This window comes from Akebia trifoliata, chromosome 11 (assembly GCF_017979445.1).
Source record: "Akebia trifoliata isolate Shusen 1 chromosome 11, ASM1797944v1, whole genome shotgun sequence".
Taxonomy (NCBI): domain Eukaryota; kingdom Viridiplantae; phylum Streptophyta; class Magnoliopsida; order Ranunculales; family Lardizabalaceae; genus Akebia; species Akebia trifoliata.
Window position 1 is genome coordinate 46,428,787 of NC_141385.1, and position 16,634 is coordinate 46,445,420.

Below are 16,634 nucleotides of genomic sequence, written 5' to 3' on the forward strand. Positions count from 1 at the left end.
TTAAAGTTGAATGATAAAGTCACCCAATTTCTTATATAGGGGCCATTTAGAAAATGTTGAGTTCGACATTAATTAGAAGGGACATGCGTAACTGCACATGTATATAAAGAGCTTATTTATAACTTAAAACATTAAGGAAATGGTGGTTTTAAAGATTACATAGTAAAAAAAGAATATTTTGAAAACTAACTCATGTCAATTTATCGTTGGATTGTAATTTTCTTAGTGTTTGATGAAAATGAATCTAATTATATTATTTTAGGAGAGGAGGGAGGGGGGGCGAACCACTTCTACTCCACCTTCTTTCATTATAATAGTAAAGATATAAAAGTGTATTTTTCAATAATTTATTAATAAGTTTGGACTAAATCATTGAATAAAAGAATCAAGAATTAATTACCACTTTTTTCAAAAGGAAAAAAAAAAAGAAAATTAGAGTATTTTGTCACTATTACAAGTTATGTTGGTGTTGAAATAAGGGTATTAAGAAAATTTATCAAACTCAAACCCGACTTATTTAATAATCGTATCAAAAACTTAAACCCAAATCCAACCCATTTATAAATAGGTACCTAACCCAATGTGTCAAAACAAATTGATATCCCTAACTCAGACCTAACTAATTTAATAATGGTCTTAGACGGATAAATACTATTAAGATTCAAACCCACTAATTTCACGTCGTTGGATTGTGGCTTGATTGCCACCCCTAAGGGCACATTTGGAATTAGGACGGATATCCAAAGAAAGAAGTGAGATCGTGGTACACATGCGTCATGAGTAGGAATAATGTGGGCCATCTGGCCATGTGCCACTGAGCTTCGTTGCAGCTTCCCTCGTTTTGTTCGTTTGTAAATCAAAGAGACGGGTAAAGGGCAGCTCCCGCTAGCCACTCAACAAGTAACTCTCCCTTTCAGTCCATTTCTTCTGCTGGATAGGCTTAAGGGTGTCAATGGATCGGATTTAGTTAGTTTTCATTGGATTTAGTCATCTCAGAAATCCATCAACGGGTACCTGAAGTAGACACAATAATAGATTTGTTTTACTTATGAGAACAAATATTCATTCCCAACCTCAATAAAAAGAAAAAATCTCGATCATAACTCCAAAGGTTATCTTCATGAAGAATTTGATTTGCTTGAAAAACATATGATTGGTATCAATTATTGAGTGGGTTAGGATACTTGTGGGAAGAGATTTTGTTTCCATGTATCCCATACCGACGATTGGAATCGATAAGAATTGAAATCAATATTTAATCTAGGTTTTGATTTTGGGTTTATACGAAACTGAACCAAAACTAACATGTTGACACCACTCATTAGGCCTTCTGTGATAAGAGAAACGGTTTTTTTTTTTTTGTTTTGTTAAATGACTAAGTTATCAATTATACATTGGTTTATCTTGAACAAGGTCTAGAAATTCTATAACTTTAATCATGTCAAATAGAGATGAACAAAATGACTAACGATAAATTGACACACTAAACGTATGCAGTGATGATGTGGTTGACACCCAAAGAGAAAGATCTCTGGTTGTACATGTGAAGAAGGAATATAGATTACATTCGCACCAAATCTCCCAATTTACTTAATGCCATGGATATTTTTTATGAGATAAAAAGACTCGCGCAAATTAAAATGCATGCACTAGGTTTTCTTTTAAGCAATTAAACAAGTAATACTATGGCTTGCCTACTTAAGTTGCATATATGGGAAGATATTTTTTACAGGAAGGTAGCATATTTGACTCTATGCTACCTTCCATAATAGCGCTCAAATCCTTAGTAGCTTAATACATTAAAGTGCCTTACTAATGGTGCCAATGTTAACATTCACAAGTTGTACTCCATTAGTTTTTTGACTAGATAACGGTTTGTTTTTGGTTAGGGAATGGTGGGGAATCGCATTAGGATTTCCAATTGGGTAACAGTACTGTATGTAATTAGTGCATGAAGGGAAGAACAGGCGGGAGATGAGATTGGACAGGGAAATCAATGTAGGGGAGAGGAGCCTACAAAAATCGACCAACTAAGTAAAAGTGGAAGATGATGGGATGTGTTTGTGTTCATCGTTAGTAACCCCAAGAAGGGGAAAACCCATCTATCAATTTGGGAATGGTTCTATATTTCTGTAGAATAGACGCACATGCATGTATAAGATTGAATTTCTCCCTTGTTTACATGTAGTGGGGTACAAATTTTGGATTTTCGTCTTACACCAATTAATTCAACAACAAAAATTCACTCAATAATTAACAATCAGAGAAGTGGAATTTAATGAATTCAAGATACATAATAATGAAGTGGATGCTTAGATTAATTCATCCATTGTAGTAGAAAATCCAAGGGTGATACATTTAGGCACCAAATAAACTAAGATATGAAAAGAAATTCAGAGAACCTATTGTGTGGTTCAGAGGGTAGTATATTAAGGTTGGGCCTTGTAAAGCCCTAGAAAAAAACAATAAAGATCTTCAGAAGAAATTCTGTCCAAATAAATATTGGGTATATTAAAGGTAAAACTCCCAAAATAACTCGCATTGTTGATTTTAGGGAAAATTATGAAAAAAAAATTATTCCTTAAAAAAAATAATTTATAAATACTATAAAGATCTTCAGAAGAAACTCTGTCCAAATAAATATTGGGTATATTAAAGGTAAAACTCCCAAAATAACTGGTATTGTTGATTTAAGGGAAAATTATGAAAAAAAAATCAAATAAAAAAATTATTCCCTAAAAAAAATATAATTTATTAAAAATTATAAATAAAATAATAAATCGGCCATTAACCGACCTCTTCTCTCTCTCCAATTTTTTTTTAAAAAATCAACCATTAAATGATCAGCATCTTCCCTTCTCTTCTTTAATTTTTTTTTTTTAAACAAAAGAACAAATAAATCGCCTCTTCATCAAGTTGATATTTTTTTTTCAAATATATATATAAAAAACATCAAGATCTTGTTCTTAAAATCATGAAATCAACATCTTAGGTTCTTAATTTCTTATAAAACATTAAGATCCTGATCTTATGATCTTCATTTATTTTATAAGCATCAAGATCTTGATTATACAATCTTTTGATCAATCTTAAGAGATCTTAAGTTCATGAAATCAACATCTTAAGATCTTAATATATTTTATAAAAAAGATCTAGATCTTAAGATCTTGATGTTTATAAAATAAATTAAGATCATAAGATCAAAATCTTAATGTTTTATAAAAAATCGAGATCTTGATGTTTTTACAAAATTAAAAATTTTCAATTTTAACTTAACTTGATGAAGAAGAAGAGAAGGGAATGAAGATGCGATTTTTTTATTCTTTTGCTTAACTTGACTTGATGAAGAAGAAGAATTCTTTTGCTTAACTTGACTTGATGAAGAAGAAGAGATCGCCAATTTAGTGGTTACTATTTTTTTTAATTAGAGAGAAGAGGCTGACCATTTAATGGCCATTATTTTTTTAAAATTGGAGAGAGAGAGAGGCGGACAGTTTAATGGCCAATTTATTATCCTATTTATAATTTTCAATAAATTATATATATATATTTTTAAATAATTTTTTATTTGACTATTTTCATAATTTTCCCTTAATTTTATTTGGTTTAAATTTGAATTATTGAGATTTTTATTCTTTTGGATATATTGCTTATTTGATATTTTTCAAGAGAAAATCCTTTGCATCAGGCTAAACTCAAATCTATGATTCCAAAATCATGGGACATTATTGCACAAAATAAATCTTTAAGCCTCTTGATTCTTCAATCAATGTACTACATTATCCCCAGATATAAAAAACAAAAAATGGTAAAAAATAGTGAAGAGAACTTGACATGTTCAAAATAAGTGAAATTTCCATTAAACACCAAAAATTCAACCCTTCACAATTGAATTATATGTTTGTCGATGAAAGTCGAGAGGACCACAATATCATAGTCTATGATTAGAAATTAAAACCAATTACCCATTAAAAAAAGCTAATCGTTCAACTAAAACACAACATATCTAACTAAAACACAACATCATGTGATTCTGAAAACCAATTAACAGCATACATGAGATACTACTGCCATGTTCCTAACCTCAACCAACAACTAAAAACGTTAATGCAAATTAAGATCTAAAAGAAATGTAGTGCTGTTATTTAACTCCAAACTCGTGTAAGATTCAAAGAGAAGAAGCTGATAGACAACACACACTTTCTGAGTTCTTCAGCCTCCATGCCCACTTTGTAAATTCTAGGCTGGAGGATAGTGAAACTCAATTACAAGACATAATATGTTTTGTATTCAATATGACTTGTCTTAACAAACAAACTAGACACGATTCCTCCAAAAAAAAAAAAAAAATACCACTACCATACTTCCATTCAACAAAAATGAAATACAAAAAATAATCAAGACATGTCCTCAGAAGATCCATTGATATCATATGAAATGTAGCTTCCCCAAGTAGGTTCACCCTGTTAAACAGGGTCTTGGTTTCACCACACCTCAAATAAGATGGATATAATCATCAATGGAAGCTCAACAAAAATCAAAAATTAAAAAACCATGAAACAAGTATTTTATGCCTGAGAAAAAAAAAATGAAATAGAGCAGGGTGTTGAGAGATACGACAATTTTTGGGCATAGGAGCAAGTAATGTTGAGGTTGCTACAACACAATTCAAAGTACCCATGAAAAGCCTAAGAGAAGTATTTTTGTATTAAAACCAGATACATAAGCTAATGCCTCAGAAAATCCAATAATTTCATATTTGAATGTAGCAGCTCCAAGTAGGTTCTCCCTGTAAACAGGGTCTTGAAGACAACTACACCTCATAAAACTGGATAAATCATCCTTGGCTTGCTATACTCACCCATAAAACACCAGAATCCTAAAGGTTTTTAACAAACACCCATTTCAGAATTCAGAATTCAGAATAATAAATTTAAAAAGCTCAAAAAACCTGACGTCTTTTATTGCATATAAATCAATGGTGTTCTAACAAATCAATCGATTAAACAATGGCTCAGATATATAAAGCAGCTCTATCAATCAAGAATTATCAGAAGCAGAACTGGCATAAAAGCTGTATAATAATCATCACTGCCGATTAAAATAAAAGTCTCGAAAAATTTAAACAATATAACATAACTATATTATCAACTATAAGAGGTCTAGCAATGTTAAGACAGAAACGTAGATCCCACACAAAAAAGGATCGACAACTTCTAGGCCACAAAAAAGACACTTTTTCATTGAAGAAAAAGTCCGAAACGATCTAAGTCTAACTCTAAAACAAGAAGCATTGGCTCATATCAAGAAATTCAACCATTTATCTTTTTTTTGCTTCATAGATTTCTCTCAGAAGCGCGGATAAGATATAATCATCGCCATCTCTAATTAATTAAGAAATGAAAACTAAAAATAAAAACCCTATAAAAAATTTAAGAAAAAGAAATAGATCGATTGATTTTAAGATATCAATAAGAAATCTCACCTATGGCGAACGTTTTTAGAGGCAAAACATTTAGAAGAAGTGAAGCCCCCACGTGAACCCCGCCGAGTTCAATATATGCCTCCATGACTAAGCTCTTCTGAGTGTTTATTAAATCAGAGAAAAGCTTAAAGGTGTGGAGAGGCAAACAGAGACAAAAACGAAAAGTCTATGAAAGGAAGAAATTTGTTTGTAGCCGTTGCTTTGACACAGATCAGCTGTTGGAAAGATCAAAGCAGATCTGCAACACTGAACGGCGCACTTTAGCACGAGCATTGGGGCTTTCTTCTTCATCCATGATTTCAGAGAAGCCCGGGGTGCAACGTGCGAAACCATAACTTACAAAGAAACAAAGAAAGACTAATTGAGGGAGAAAGAACTATAAACTCTATATCTCAGAAACCCTAACCCTAATGCTTTGAAGGTAGATTGTAAACGATGTAAAGAAGAGGTGAATTGGTTTTCTTTATATAGACTCTAAAAACCCTAAAACCCTCTCTCACAGCTTCGTAGCCGTTAGATTGCGCGCACAGATCGCGCTTTCATTGTGAAGGGTTTTCTATGGATCATAATGGGCTGTGGGGGTTAACTTAGCCCTAAGTAACCAACTACTTTAAATCAGCCCTTGACTTCTAACGGGCCAAGTAGGTGAAACCTCGGACCGGGCTTGAGTTGATTTATGGGCTTTATAACATGTATCAAATTTTAAATTGTAGATTAATTTAGTATATAAATTGCTAGATTTTGGAAGAAAGAAATTTTTTTTTATAAATAATATGCTTCGACCTAATAATTTGAAATTCATTTTACATATAATAACATGTGCATATAATAGATCAATCAAACCCTATTAACAAAAAATCATATAACTTAACCCCTCGAGGTTGGCTCAATGGCAATTTTGGACCGATAAGCGGTTAATGCATGTAAGTCGTGAGTTCAATATCCAGTACGATCGTAATTCCTTAGGGGCCACCCACAAGAGTGCAGCCTCACTTACTAGGTGTGTGTGATGTGTGGGTGTTGCATGTGCCCTAAGACTAGTCCTTGGACAAGACTATAATTTATGGATTGGGCAAAACCCATATATGGGCCCGATCCACTGTCTACAGGAATACCCAGTTATCCAATATATATATATAGGGTCAGGTTCAAAGGACAACCATTTCTACACACATATAGACAACGTGTTTTGTCTTATATGGGCAAAAATGTTTGGAATGGACTGATTTTTTGTGAGGATGATCTCTGTGATGAGGGGATCATCCTGGCAAAAAATCATCCCATTCCAAAACTTGTAACCCCATCAAAATTGATTTACAAAAATTGGACGGTCTATAATTTTTCAACAAAAATTGGACGGTCTAGAAGTTTCATAATGAGCTGATTTTTGGCAAGGATGATCTCCTCATCACAGAGATCATCCTCACAAAAAATCAGTCCATTCCAAACATTTTTGCCCATATAAGACAAAACATGTTGTCTATATGTGTGTAGAAATGGTTGTCCTTTGAACCTGACCCATATATATATATATATATATATAAGATAGCAAAATCAGAACTCCATTTTTCTTTGTGTTAAGAGGCATTAAGAGTGAGAAAGTGAGAGGTAGATAACGGTACAAGATGACTAGGTGAGGGTTTTCGTTTCATGAGAAATGTAATGGAAGTAGAATGAACAATAACAAGCTATAGCTTATCAATATAAACCAACAAGCGTTGGGCATAGTGCCCAAGGCCTCCCTCCAAAAAGGGAGAGGTCTTGATTCTACCCCCCCTTGTTGACTACCCACGAGGATTTATCTAGGTGTAGCCATGAAAGAGCTTGAGTCTTGAAGAAGATTGGTTTGGGAAAAGACAACCAATGATTTTGGTCTCTGTTGAGTGTTGAGGGCTGTTGAAAACAAAGTTTTTTCTTTTAAGAGAGTGAGAGACGATGGGATTTATATAAAAAAATCGGATTGGACTTTTATCGGATGGGATTAAGATTAATCCGAATCCAATCTGCAAGCCCAAATCCTACGTCCAAATCCAATTTTTTCAGATCAGATCGGATGTTGGATAAAAAATGGATTATTGCCAACCTTAGTTTGTGGGGGTATTGATTGCATGTACCCAGGGGATTTTGGCGAGATATGGCACTCTAAGAGACCAATTGCCTCGCCCACTGGTCGGGCCTACACAACTTGTCAATATAATTAGAAAATGCATATCCCTATTACAAAACTTAACCATTGGATTATAATTTTAACGATTGGGATCATATGTTTTCTCATGAGTTTTTTTTAATAAGTCACCTGATCCGGACTCATGGATACATCCAACCATTAATCTATCATTCACAAACTATTGTGAAAAAAAAACAAGAAAAAAGAAATGGTGTTGTATTAGCTGTTTAAATTTTGTTATGAAGCTTTTTTTTTTTTTTTCCTTTATCTCATGTTAGTCTGGTAATTTGGATCACCATCATAATATGGCCAGTTCTTGTAATAATAAGGTCAGCCATATATCCCTACTTCATCATTCCACTAATTTCGGGCCTTCTTTTTAAATTTGAAAACCTTGGTTTTTCACTCTTAGGTCAGACCATGTTTATTGATCGAAGATGAAGTTTTGCTCATTGTTGTTGTCATCAAAGTAATATTTTTTGAAAATCCAATTTTAATTTGTTTTAATAATTTTTAGGCTGATGGTTATTTTAGATAGTTTTCATTACCACACCAACTTTTCTAATAGCTTTTCTTTACACCAACTTTTAATCATTTCCCACACTTAACATGCCCTTGCCTTCAGTCTTGCATGAGATACTAACATAATGCCCTCATCATCAACCTCATGACAATAACCCTTGATTTTGTTTCGCCCAAAACCCATTGTTTTCAACAGATAAATTATGCTAACTTAGTGAAGCTCTTGAAATTTGTCTTAAATCCATCATCTTTAAATTCTTGATAAAAACTTTTTACTTTTCTTCCTAAAATCCTATTTTGTGCTAACCTCTCATGGAAGATAGAAGTGAAGGTATGCAATGAGCTTGAAAAAATTATTTCAAAATCGTCCAAGACCTAGATGACTCATCCAAGTAGATTCAAGGAGAAACTCTTGTCCCGTTGGGATTGCAAAGATGTCTTACTAAAGGGAGCGGATCCTCTGTGGCGCCCCCATAACACTTCTTCTAGAATCCAGAAAATATTATCTTGAGGGAAAAATAAAACCTCAGTACCCTTAGTTTCATTGGTAAGATTAGATTAAAAAAAAATTAACATAAAAATATTTTTTTTGGTGTTTGATCAAACATTAGTAAATGATTTTCATTGTTCTCCCAAATTTAAATGTATTGATGTCTCTGTCTTGATGATGTGCATGACATCATCCCTTGATAAAAGCTATAGAGGATTTGCTTCTCTCACTAAGTCATTTCGACATCATTTGGTAACTAGGCAAAACCAAAAATGACTTCAAACTTTAAAGACCATTGCTATAGTTTAAACATAATAATGTTTTCCTAACAAACAAGATATTTTGGTCATATGAATTTCAGAATGATGATATTGCTGCACCATATTTACTTATGGTGTGATTTTATAATATAATTACTCAGAGCAAATACCCATATATGATTAACCAGGGATTTATGGATAGTAATTTTGGATATTCATGGAGATTGCACTTTAATTGTGTTGTTCAAAAATTAATATTTATAATTATTTTAATATTTTTTTAATTCAACTTAGATTTCAAATGCCCTGAAATTTTAATATTTTTCAGTCGACTATTTGAATTTTTTGCCCTCCAAAAATTGAAGAAGTTGTGGAGCGACCTATTTTGTGTCGTGGGATGGGATGGGTTGTGCATTGGAGATCTCTATTTTGGATTTCACTACTCAAAATGACAGTTGAAAGGGGATGAGTAGTGGAAGTTGTCTATGATATTTGTTTATAGATTGTTTTTATTGCCACACCAACTTTTGCTAATGCAACCCCAAGTTTTGTGCTAATTTTGGAGTGATTTCCATATGATTGGCATGGCATTAGCAAAAGTTAGTATGACAATATAATCTCTCTACTTTATATTTTTTTTAGGGCAAATTACCATTTTGTGTCTTGAATACGACGAAATTAGGAGTCCAATATATTTTTCATTTTAATTTCCAAAACATGTTTTCAAATGAGGTCTCTGGTAGGTATGCTAATTTAAAGCGATGAACTTACTGATAATTACATGTTAACTGGCCCTTAAAAAATAAGGATATTTGTCTTTAAATTTATCAAGAAGATCCTCACTTTTTATCATGGATATTTGTTCTTTGAATTTACCAGCGAGTTCATCGGTTATTATCAGCGAGATCGTTACTTTAGATTAGAATACCTACTAAAGAACTCACTCTCGATGTTTTGAATATAAAATGAGCAATGTATGAATTTTAGTAAAAGTTGCGTCCTGAGAAAGATCTCTATTTTTTATGGTGTGGTAATTTTTACAGCTCAATTTTTATTTTAGACAGATTCCTGGGAAATTTCAAGACTATAATTTTAAACAAATGCTTGAACTTTGAAGTCTGAACACAGCAATTACTATTGTTTATGAACATATAATACAACAGTAACTAAACAAACTCAAAAAAAATATTTAACCAAACCCCAAAATCCATCCCTCAAGCTATGTTCCTAATCAAACATCTTCTTATCTTTACTATTATATATAATGAGATCTTTAATTAACTGAACTGAATCTGACACACGCCGGGAAACTCTCAATCACGCCGGAACTCCGGTTGGAGAGATATCGATCTCAATCAGATTCTCTTCTTCAAATTGATAAAACGAACTTCTCTTCACATCATCCAATTCCAACGGTATCTCAATCAAACCCTCATTGTCCTCTTCTTCCCACGTAAAGCACATTCTCTCCGGTGAATCCCACCCTTCGATGGCCAGAAAATCATCATCCGACGAGCTCTCTGTGACAGATTCCGGGTAATAAATTGCCAGAGACACCAATCCGTTGATACCCACTTTCTGATTCTCCTCTTCTCCTTCGTACTCTTCGTATATTACTTCTAATGGCGCTCTAACGTTCCACTTCCACTCTACAAAGGACTCTGAGAAAAAAGGCTCTGTTTCAAGTTCAACTTTCTTTCTCGTTTCGGCTTCGATTTGGGTTTGGGTTTCGCTGGAGATCAAATCTTCTTTTCGGGTTCTTTGATTTTTACCTAATCGAAGAAGGGTTGATAAGAGAATTCCAGTTGAGATCAAGATGGGTGAGAAAATGAGGTTGAGAAAGATTCGAGGGTAATAGAGAAGCACTAGAGTATATAAAACCACCAAGATTGAAAAAAGAGGATCTGAAGTAAGAGAAGATAGAAAGTTGAGTATTTCTGCGAAGAAACCAATGGTTTCAATTAAAAGCTTTGAAGAAAGAGAACAGATTTCACATTGTTTCTTCTCCTTCATCTCCATAAGAAGAAATGTTTCGAGAAACTGAACCGAATATATAGATATTTGAGGTTAGAACAGAGCCTTTTAAAAGAGAGAGAGAGAGAGAGAGAGAGAGAGAGGTTGTGGGTGGTGAAGTCTTGGCGTCGGGCAGAACGAAACAGAGTAACATGAATTAAAAAAAAAGAGAAAGCAAGGACGAATGGAGGAGTGGTGTATTTTTGGGGTGGAGCCATGTAATGCCCTTGTTTTCCACTTTAATATACAAAAATGCCATAGAACGCAAAATATGTTCTTTTCAAGAAATTATTAAAATCTTTCTTATTGCATTATTGGGATACTTTTAAACAATTCTTGATCAATGGGGTAATAATAATATTATTTGTGTGATTCATTTCAAAATAAAACGAATCACAAGCAATCTTTTCATAACGCCAATCCTTATTTTTCAATGATATCCCAAAGTCAAGATAAGATAATCGGTTAAATACCTTCAAAAAAAAAAAAAAAAACAATAATTAGTTAAATCCCTTGAAACTATTTGGTTTCTCTCTCTCTTTTTTTTTTTTTTTTTAATTACAGTAAACAAGCAAGATGTATTGATATTCATAAACCATTAAATAATCAATCCCTACAAAGTACATATAAAATATAAAGAGTCTAACAACTAGTCTTATTAAAATAGTAATGATTTCACCTTCATTAAGGGTCATTGGACTCACCTTGTGACGTTCAAAAACATGATCAAATGCTTCAGGGTTGTGGAGGATAAAATTCTATGAACTTCAGAAATTTTTTTTTTCAAAATTGAATTTCAACTTTAAGCTTGGGAGTTAAGTAAAAGTTCGATAGTTGTCCATTTTCAAACCTTGGATCAAACTCAAAAGAAATTATTTTTATTTTTTATTTAATTTCTTCAAAAAATCTTAGAGGGATGCGGTGTTGGATTATTGATGTGGTAATCCATTTGAACAAAACAACCCTTAACAAAGCTAAAAATCTAAGTTAGTAAGGAATATGTTTCTCAAACATAAATATAAATAAAAATATAAACTAGGTGAATGTGAACCCACAATACCCACTTTAGTTAAGATGGTAAGAAACGACTTCTCCCCAGGTCATGACTTATTCGAGTCTCTATATGGGCCTCCACAGAATTGTGGCTACTTACCTGTTGTGTAACACCCCGGATTTTCAACTCATATCTCGAGGAAATTAAATGGTGAGATTTGGAGGAAAATGTCGAATGAGAGATTAGAGTAAAATACTCGAATATTGCTATGATTAATTTTGAGGAAAACCGACTTCGCCATTAGATTCAAAAGGATCGAAATATATACATTAGCCTGTGAGCAAGTTCGAATTCGAATTCGGATGGAGAAGTTATAGAATCCTCGAATTTCGTGTTAAGTGGGACCCAAAATAGTGGAATTTCGTTAGAGCGGGAATCGAAAAGATTTGATGACACCATTAGATCCAAATCGAAAAATTATTCGAAATGGCATATTCGTTTGTCGTTTTCCGAGTCCGAATAGTTAAGTTACGATCGAAACTAGAAATGATGGGGAAATTACAAGTATACCCTCAGCCCTCTTATAAAAGAAAACTCACTTCACTCTTCTCCAAAGAACTCAACTCAGCCATCTTTTAGACCTAGGGTTTGAACCCATTCCTATTAAGATCTATCCCAATCAAGTCCGAGTTGAACCTCGACGAAGAAGGCGAAGTCGTCGGCGTTGTCGAGCTCTACGTCCTCACCCCATTCAACCTCCATTTCCTCTTCTTTTCTCTTGGTCTCCCACAAGAATCAGCAAGTAGGTTGTTGTGTAATCACTTGGAACCTCATCCAAATCATAGGAAAGTCGTTGTTGGTCGTTAGGAAGCGAGGAGAACACCTTCAAAGAGGGTTTCACAACCAACCGCTCCGTTGGCACCCGAGTTCAACCACTTTCGGAACTTCGAGCCGCCTAACATTAATCCTTAGTGTTGATTCATCACCATTGGCGTCCACAAGCAAGTAGGGGACTTTCAATTCCTATTGGTAACTTTAGATTTCCCAAAATGTGCATTTAGGGTTTTGAAACAAAACTTATTGTTTGCTTTTGAATCGTAGACGGTTGTTGTTTGATTTCAAATTCATGATAGAAGTAGGTGTTTTGTTTATGTTTTATCGAAATTTGATAACAAAATCGTGGGTGGGTCGAATGGCTCGAAGAATGGAAGAAGAAATCGAAAAAGGGATCGAAAAATCCCAAAATCGCGAGTGAGGTCCAGGCTGTAGGTGGGAAGGGTCGGTACCACCGGCACCTACCGAAGGCATTCTGTCGGTCCCACCGACAGAATGAGGTTTCTGCCACCGACGAAACCAAAGAACGCGAGAAAATTTTGTTCTGTCGGCAGGACCGTCAGTCCCACCGACATTTGCCGATGACCAATATGTCGGTTCCACCGACAGAATTCTGGTTCTGCCACCGACAGCTACCGACAGACACAGTTTTGATCAGAACAGTGTTCTGACTCTTGGCTTGACCTCTTCACACCTTATACACTATTTCCCACCCTTTATTTCATTAAAACATTTAAGTTCTCCATTTACTTTAAGTTCTTTAATGAAATTAAGGTTTTACCCCCCATTTCGGAACAATGGGAATGGTTTTAAGATCCAAATCTCAAAGGATCAAAATCCGAATTTTGGTTTCAAGAACAAAACGTAATTTTCGACGTTTTCGGCAAATTTTCAAAATATAATAACTTTCGCGTAACTTTGAATTAGATTACAAAAACTATATGGTGTCGAATCTCATGATCGAGACTTTTATTTCGAAAAACCCGTTTTCAATTTCGAGAACTTTGAAAAAATTGAGTTTCTGACACTTAGCCAAATTTTCACCAGCTTTCCTTATTTTTAACAGCTTTGGCCCCGTGCATCGCCGGGACCTTATTTTTATAAACTTTGATGGTTTTCAATGGAAAGACCAAAAGAATGACTTTGAAATATTGAAAATGGATGGTCGATGTGAAAAGATGAAAAGTGAGAATGTCGAGAGAATGGGAAAGGGAACGAACGGTAAAATGTCAGAATCACGCCCGAGGGGTGATGTCTACATTTTACATTGTATGTTGTGTGTAGGTTGGTGAAAGGATATCCAGGTTATTAATGAAAGGGTTGCATGTTTATTTTCGATTATGTTAGCGCGTGCGCTGAGTACTGTTGTTTATTTTAGGCCGATTGACCACGGTTGCATGGTAGGAACTGGATATCCATTCTCAACCCTGTTCTGTTAATTTCTCTTTTTGTTTTAAATGAAAAATTATATATATACGTAGCTATTTTGTGAGCTGTTAAAGGGTTTGTGAATGCCTGAAGGGATAGTGTGTCACATCATCCGGAGGGGTGCACTATCCTGGGATGTATGGTAGGGACCACCAAACTCATACGTGGTATGGGACGCGTATGAGAGTGGAGTCACAACTGGAATCCGGGTCCATTCCTTTCTTATCTTTACCAGTGAACGTGTATTGTAAAGGTGATCGTATACGAGTGGAGTGTCTTTTGGGAATCACATGCACGCCTGATAGGCATAGACGAAGATGATTAGTCAGTGATCACTAACAATCTAGTAGTAGTCGAACGTTCTGACACATCGAAAAGAGACCCATTGCTTACGGTCACGTCAAACGGCCAGCCTGAGCCGGATAAATGGTTCCGCAAGCGTGGTGGACACGACCAACCACAAAATCAGGAACTACGATGTTACTGGGGAATATCATGTCCTGACTGGGAGCGATCCAGTCGTGAATCCCAACTCTTTAATTCCAATACTCCACCATTTGTATTATGTATATGTCGTTATATTTCGAATTACAAACTGAGAAGCATGTCTATTATTTTAATGTTGCCAACTGTATTTGCATAAAATGGAAAATGTATAATGAGTATGGATGATTGATGTTATGTGAAATTTTTAGAACTGTTTAGTTGCTCATCCCTGGCTATATGTACCAGTTGATCGTATTTTATCTTGTAAACCTTGCACGTATTAAAATCTTCAGTATGCTTTATTCGATCATGCTTAGGAAGGGTTATTAGTAGGAATTGGCTGTGGACTTACTGGGTAACCATTGGTACTCACCCTTTCCTTCCTATTTTTTTTAGTTTCAACACTTGCAGCTACTGAGACAGGCGTAGAGTCAGTAATTGAGGAGTATCTGGTCGGTCAAATCGACGATCAGAGTTTATTGCCTGGTGAGCACTAGGGCTACATCCGTTAGCGTTGTCAGTTTCATCCAGGATGTGTGTAGTTTTTGGATTGAGAGTTTAGGCCTATGTTAGAGGGAGAATGATTTTGTAAGCCTGTATATTGATAAATCTTTTGCACTCTGATCTACTTACATGTTAGATGTAATTAGTCTTCCGCTGTTATTTTCTTGTATCTACATTTTTATATACAGGTTTTGTTATAAATTGGTTTATCAGGTTTGAGTTCCGTGAAACGCTAACATAAATAGAGGAGACCATGCCGAAATTTTGAGGTGCCACCTAGTACCTTAGGATTTGGCCTTGGGATTTGTGTTAGCGTTTGGCGGGGCGTCACACGTTGTAAGACATGACGGGGGGGGATGGTGTGGGTGACCTAGGGAGATTAATCTCACCAAGGTGGATATACTCTCTAGGCTATCCAAAAAAATTAAAAATTTGAACCCAAAACTTTGCATTAAAATATGTCAATTGAGCTATAAGCCAACCCTATCACTCTATATTTATCGTTTTGCATTGTAAATATATATATATCATTCCCATGAAAAACTTATCAATAGTTTGTCATTTAGTTACACCTAAAGTCTCATTTGTTATCTCAATTTAAGTGATTTTAAGTTTATTTTCACTTCAGTTTTTCTCTATTATTTCTATATTTGGGCTTAAAATAAATAAAATTGATTGAAGCTCTCAAAGAAGATAAGGTATTACCAGATTTAAAAGTGCAAATAATACACTCCCACCCAACTCTAGTCTCTTTTGATGTGGAGCAATTTTACCATACAGATAAAAATCAACTTGATAGTTTATTCTTTATTCTATTTTTTTATTTTTTTATTTATCTCATCAACTACACATGCTAACTATTGAGTGGATTCTAGATCATGATGAAAAACTCTCAAAGCCAACAACTAAAACTCCTCAATGAGATTGACTTTTTAGACGGAAGGACCAAATATTTGTTTGTGGGTAAGCCAAAATTACCAACTGGGGCCATAAAAGAGATGGGAATTGGGCATTAAATTACTTACCAAAAGAGAAAGTGAAGATGGAAAGAATTTTTTTGTTGTTGTTAAAGAGCTTATGAAATAAGTACTCTTGAAAAAGTCCAGTGGCAATTTCGTGATTAATGAGAAAACAATGCAATCAGATAAACTCACCTTAGTGGGCATGAGGTTTCTTGTGTTTGAATTATTATTAGCTTTGAGGGAGTGTCTCTTTTTTAGGTACTTGGGAAACAAAAGGCTGACTTTGTGGTGTAAGGATATTTGTGTTGAAACCCTTTCATGTAAGCTTGAAAGCTCTAGAATAACTTAACCCTAAATGAAATTTCAGCGTTTTTTAAATCTTTGAGAAGATATAAGCGGTTGTGAAAAATTTAGAAAAACACTTTCCTTACTAACTTAGTAAGATTTCAAATCTTAGTAAGGGTTTTTGGGCCCATGTGGATTACTACA

General features: G+C 34.4%; 1 protein-coding gene, 1 long non-coding RNA gene and 6 other non-coding genes across 8 annotated transcripts; all 8 read right to left on the minus strand.

Annotated features, from left to right (window-relative positions):
• Positions 1 to 492: 492 nt before the first annotated feature.
• On the minus strand, positions 493 to 6,016 carry LOC147392127 (uncharacterized). The gene is made up of 2 exons (XR_015183259.1): positions 5,486 to 6,016; positions 493 to 1,014 (listed from the first exon to the last, which is right to left on the minus strand). It is a non-coding gene; the product is annotated as an uncharacterized LOC147392127 (long non-coding RNA).
• On the minus strand, positions 4,129 to 4,237 carry LOC147392128 (small nucleolar RNA snoR97). The gene has a single exon (XR_015170350.1). It is a non-coding gene; the product is annotated as a small nucleolar RNA snoR97 (small nucleolar RNA).
• LOC147392129 (small nucleolar RNA Z278) lies at positions 4,408 to 4,524 on the minus strand. Its single transcript, XR_015170363.1, has one exon. It is a non-coding gene; the product is annotated as a small nucleolar RNA Z278 (small nucleolar RNA).
• On the minus strand, positions 4,733 to 4,848 carry LOC147392130 (small nucleolar RNA Z278). Its single transcript, XR_015170362.1, has one exon. It is a non-coding gene; the product is annotated as a small nucleolar RNA Z278 (small nucleolar RNA).
• Positions 5,008 to 5,100, minus strand: LOC147392131 (small nucleolar RNA Z223). The gene has a single exon (XR_015170354.1). It is a non-coding gene; the product is annotated as a small nucleolar RNA Z223 (small nucleolar RNA).
• On the minus strand, positions 5,295 to 5,381 carry LOC147392132 (small nucleolar RNA U36a). Its single transcript, XR_015170376.1, has one exon. It is a non-coding gene; the product is annotated as a small nucleolar RNA U36a (small nucleolar RNA).
• Positions 5,671 to 5,812, minus strand: LOC147392133 (small nucleolar RNA snoR134). Its single transcript, XR_015170372.1, has one exon. It is a non-coding gene; the product is annotated as a small nucleolar RNA snoR134 (small nucleolar RNA).
• A 4,225-nt stretch (positions 6,017 to 10,241) lies between the features above and the next one.
• Positions 10,242 to 10,937, minus strand: LOC147392134 (uncharacterized). The gene has a single exon (XM_086459149.1). The coding sequence runs from the start codon at positions 10,935 to 10,937 to the stop codon at positions 10,242 to 10,244; it is 696 nt and encodes a 231-aa protein (XP_086315275.1).
• Between the last annotated feature and the right edge of the window lie 5,697 nt (positions 10,938 to 16,634).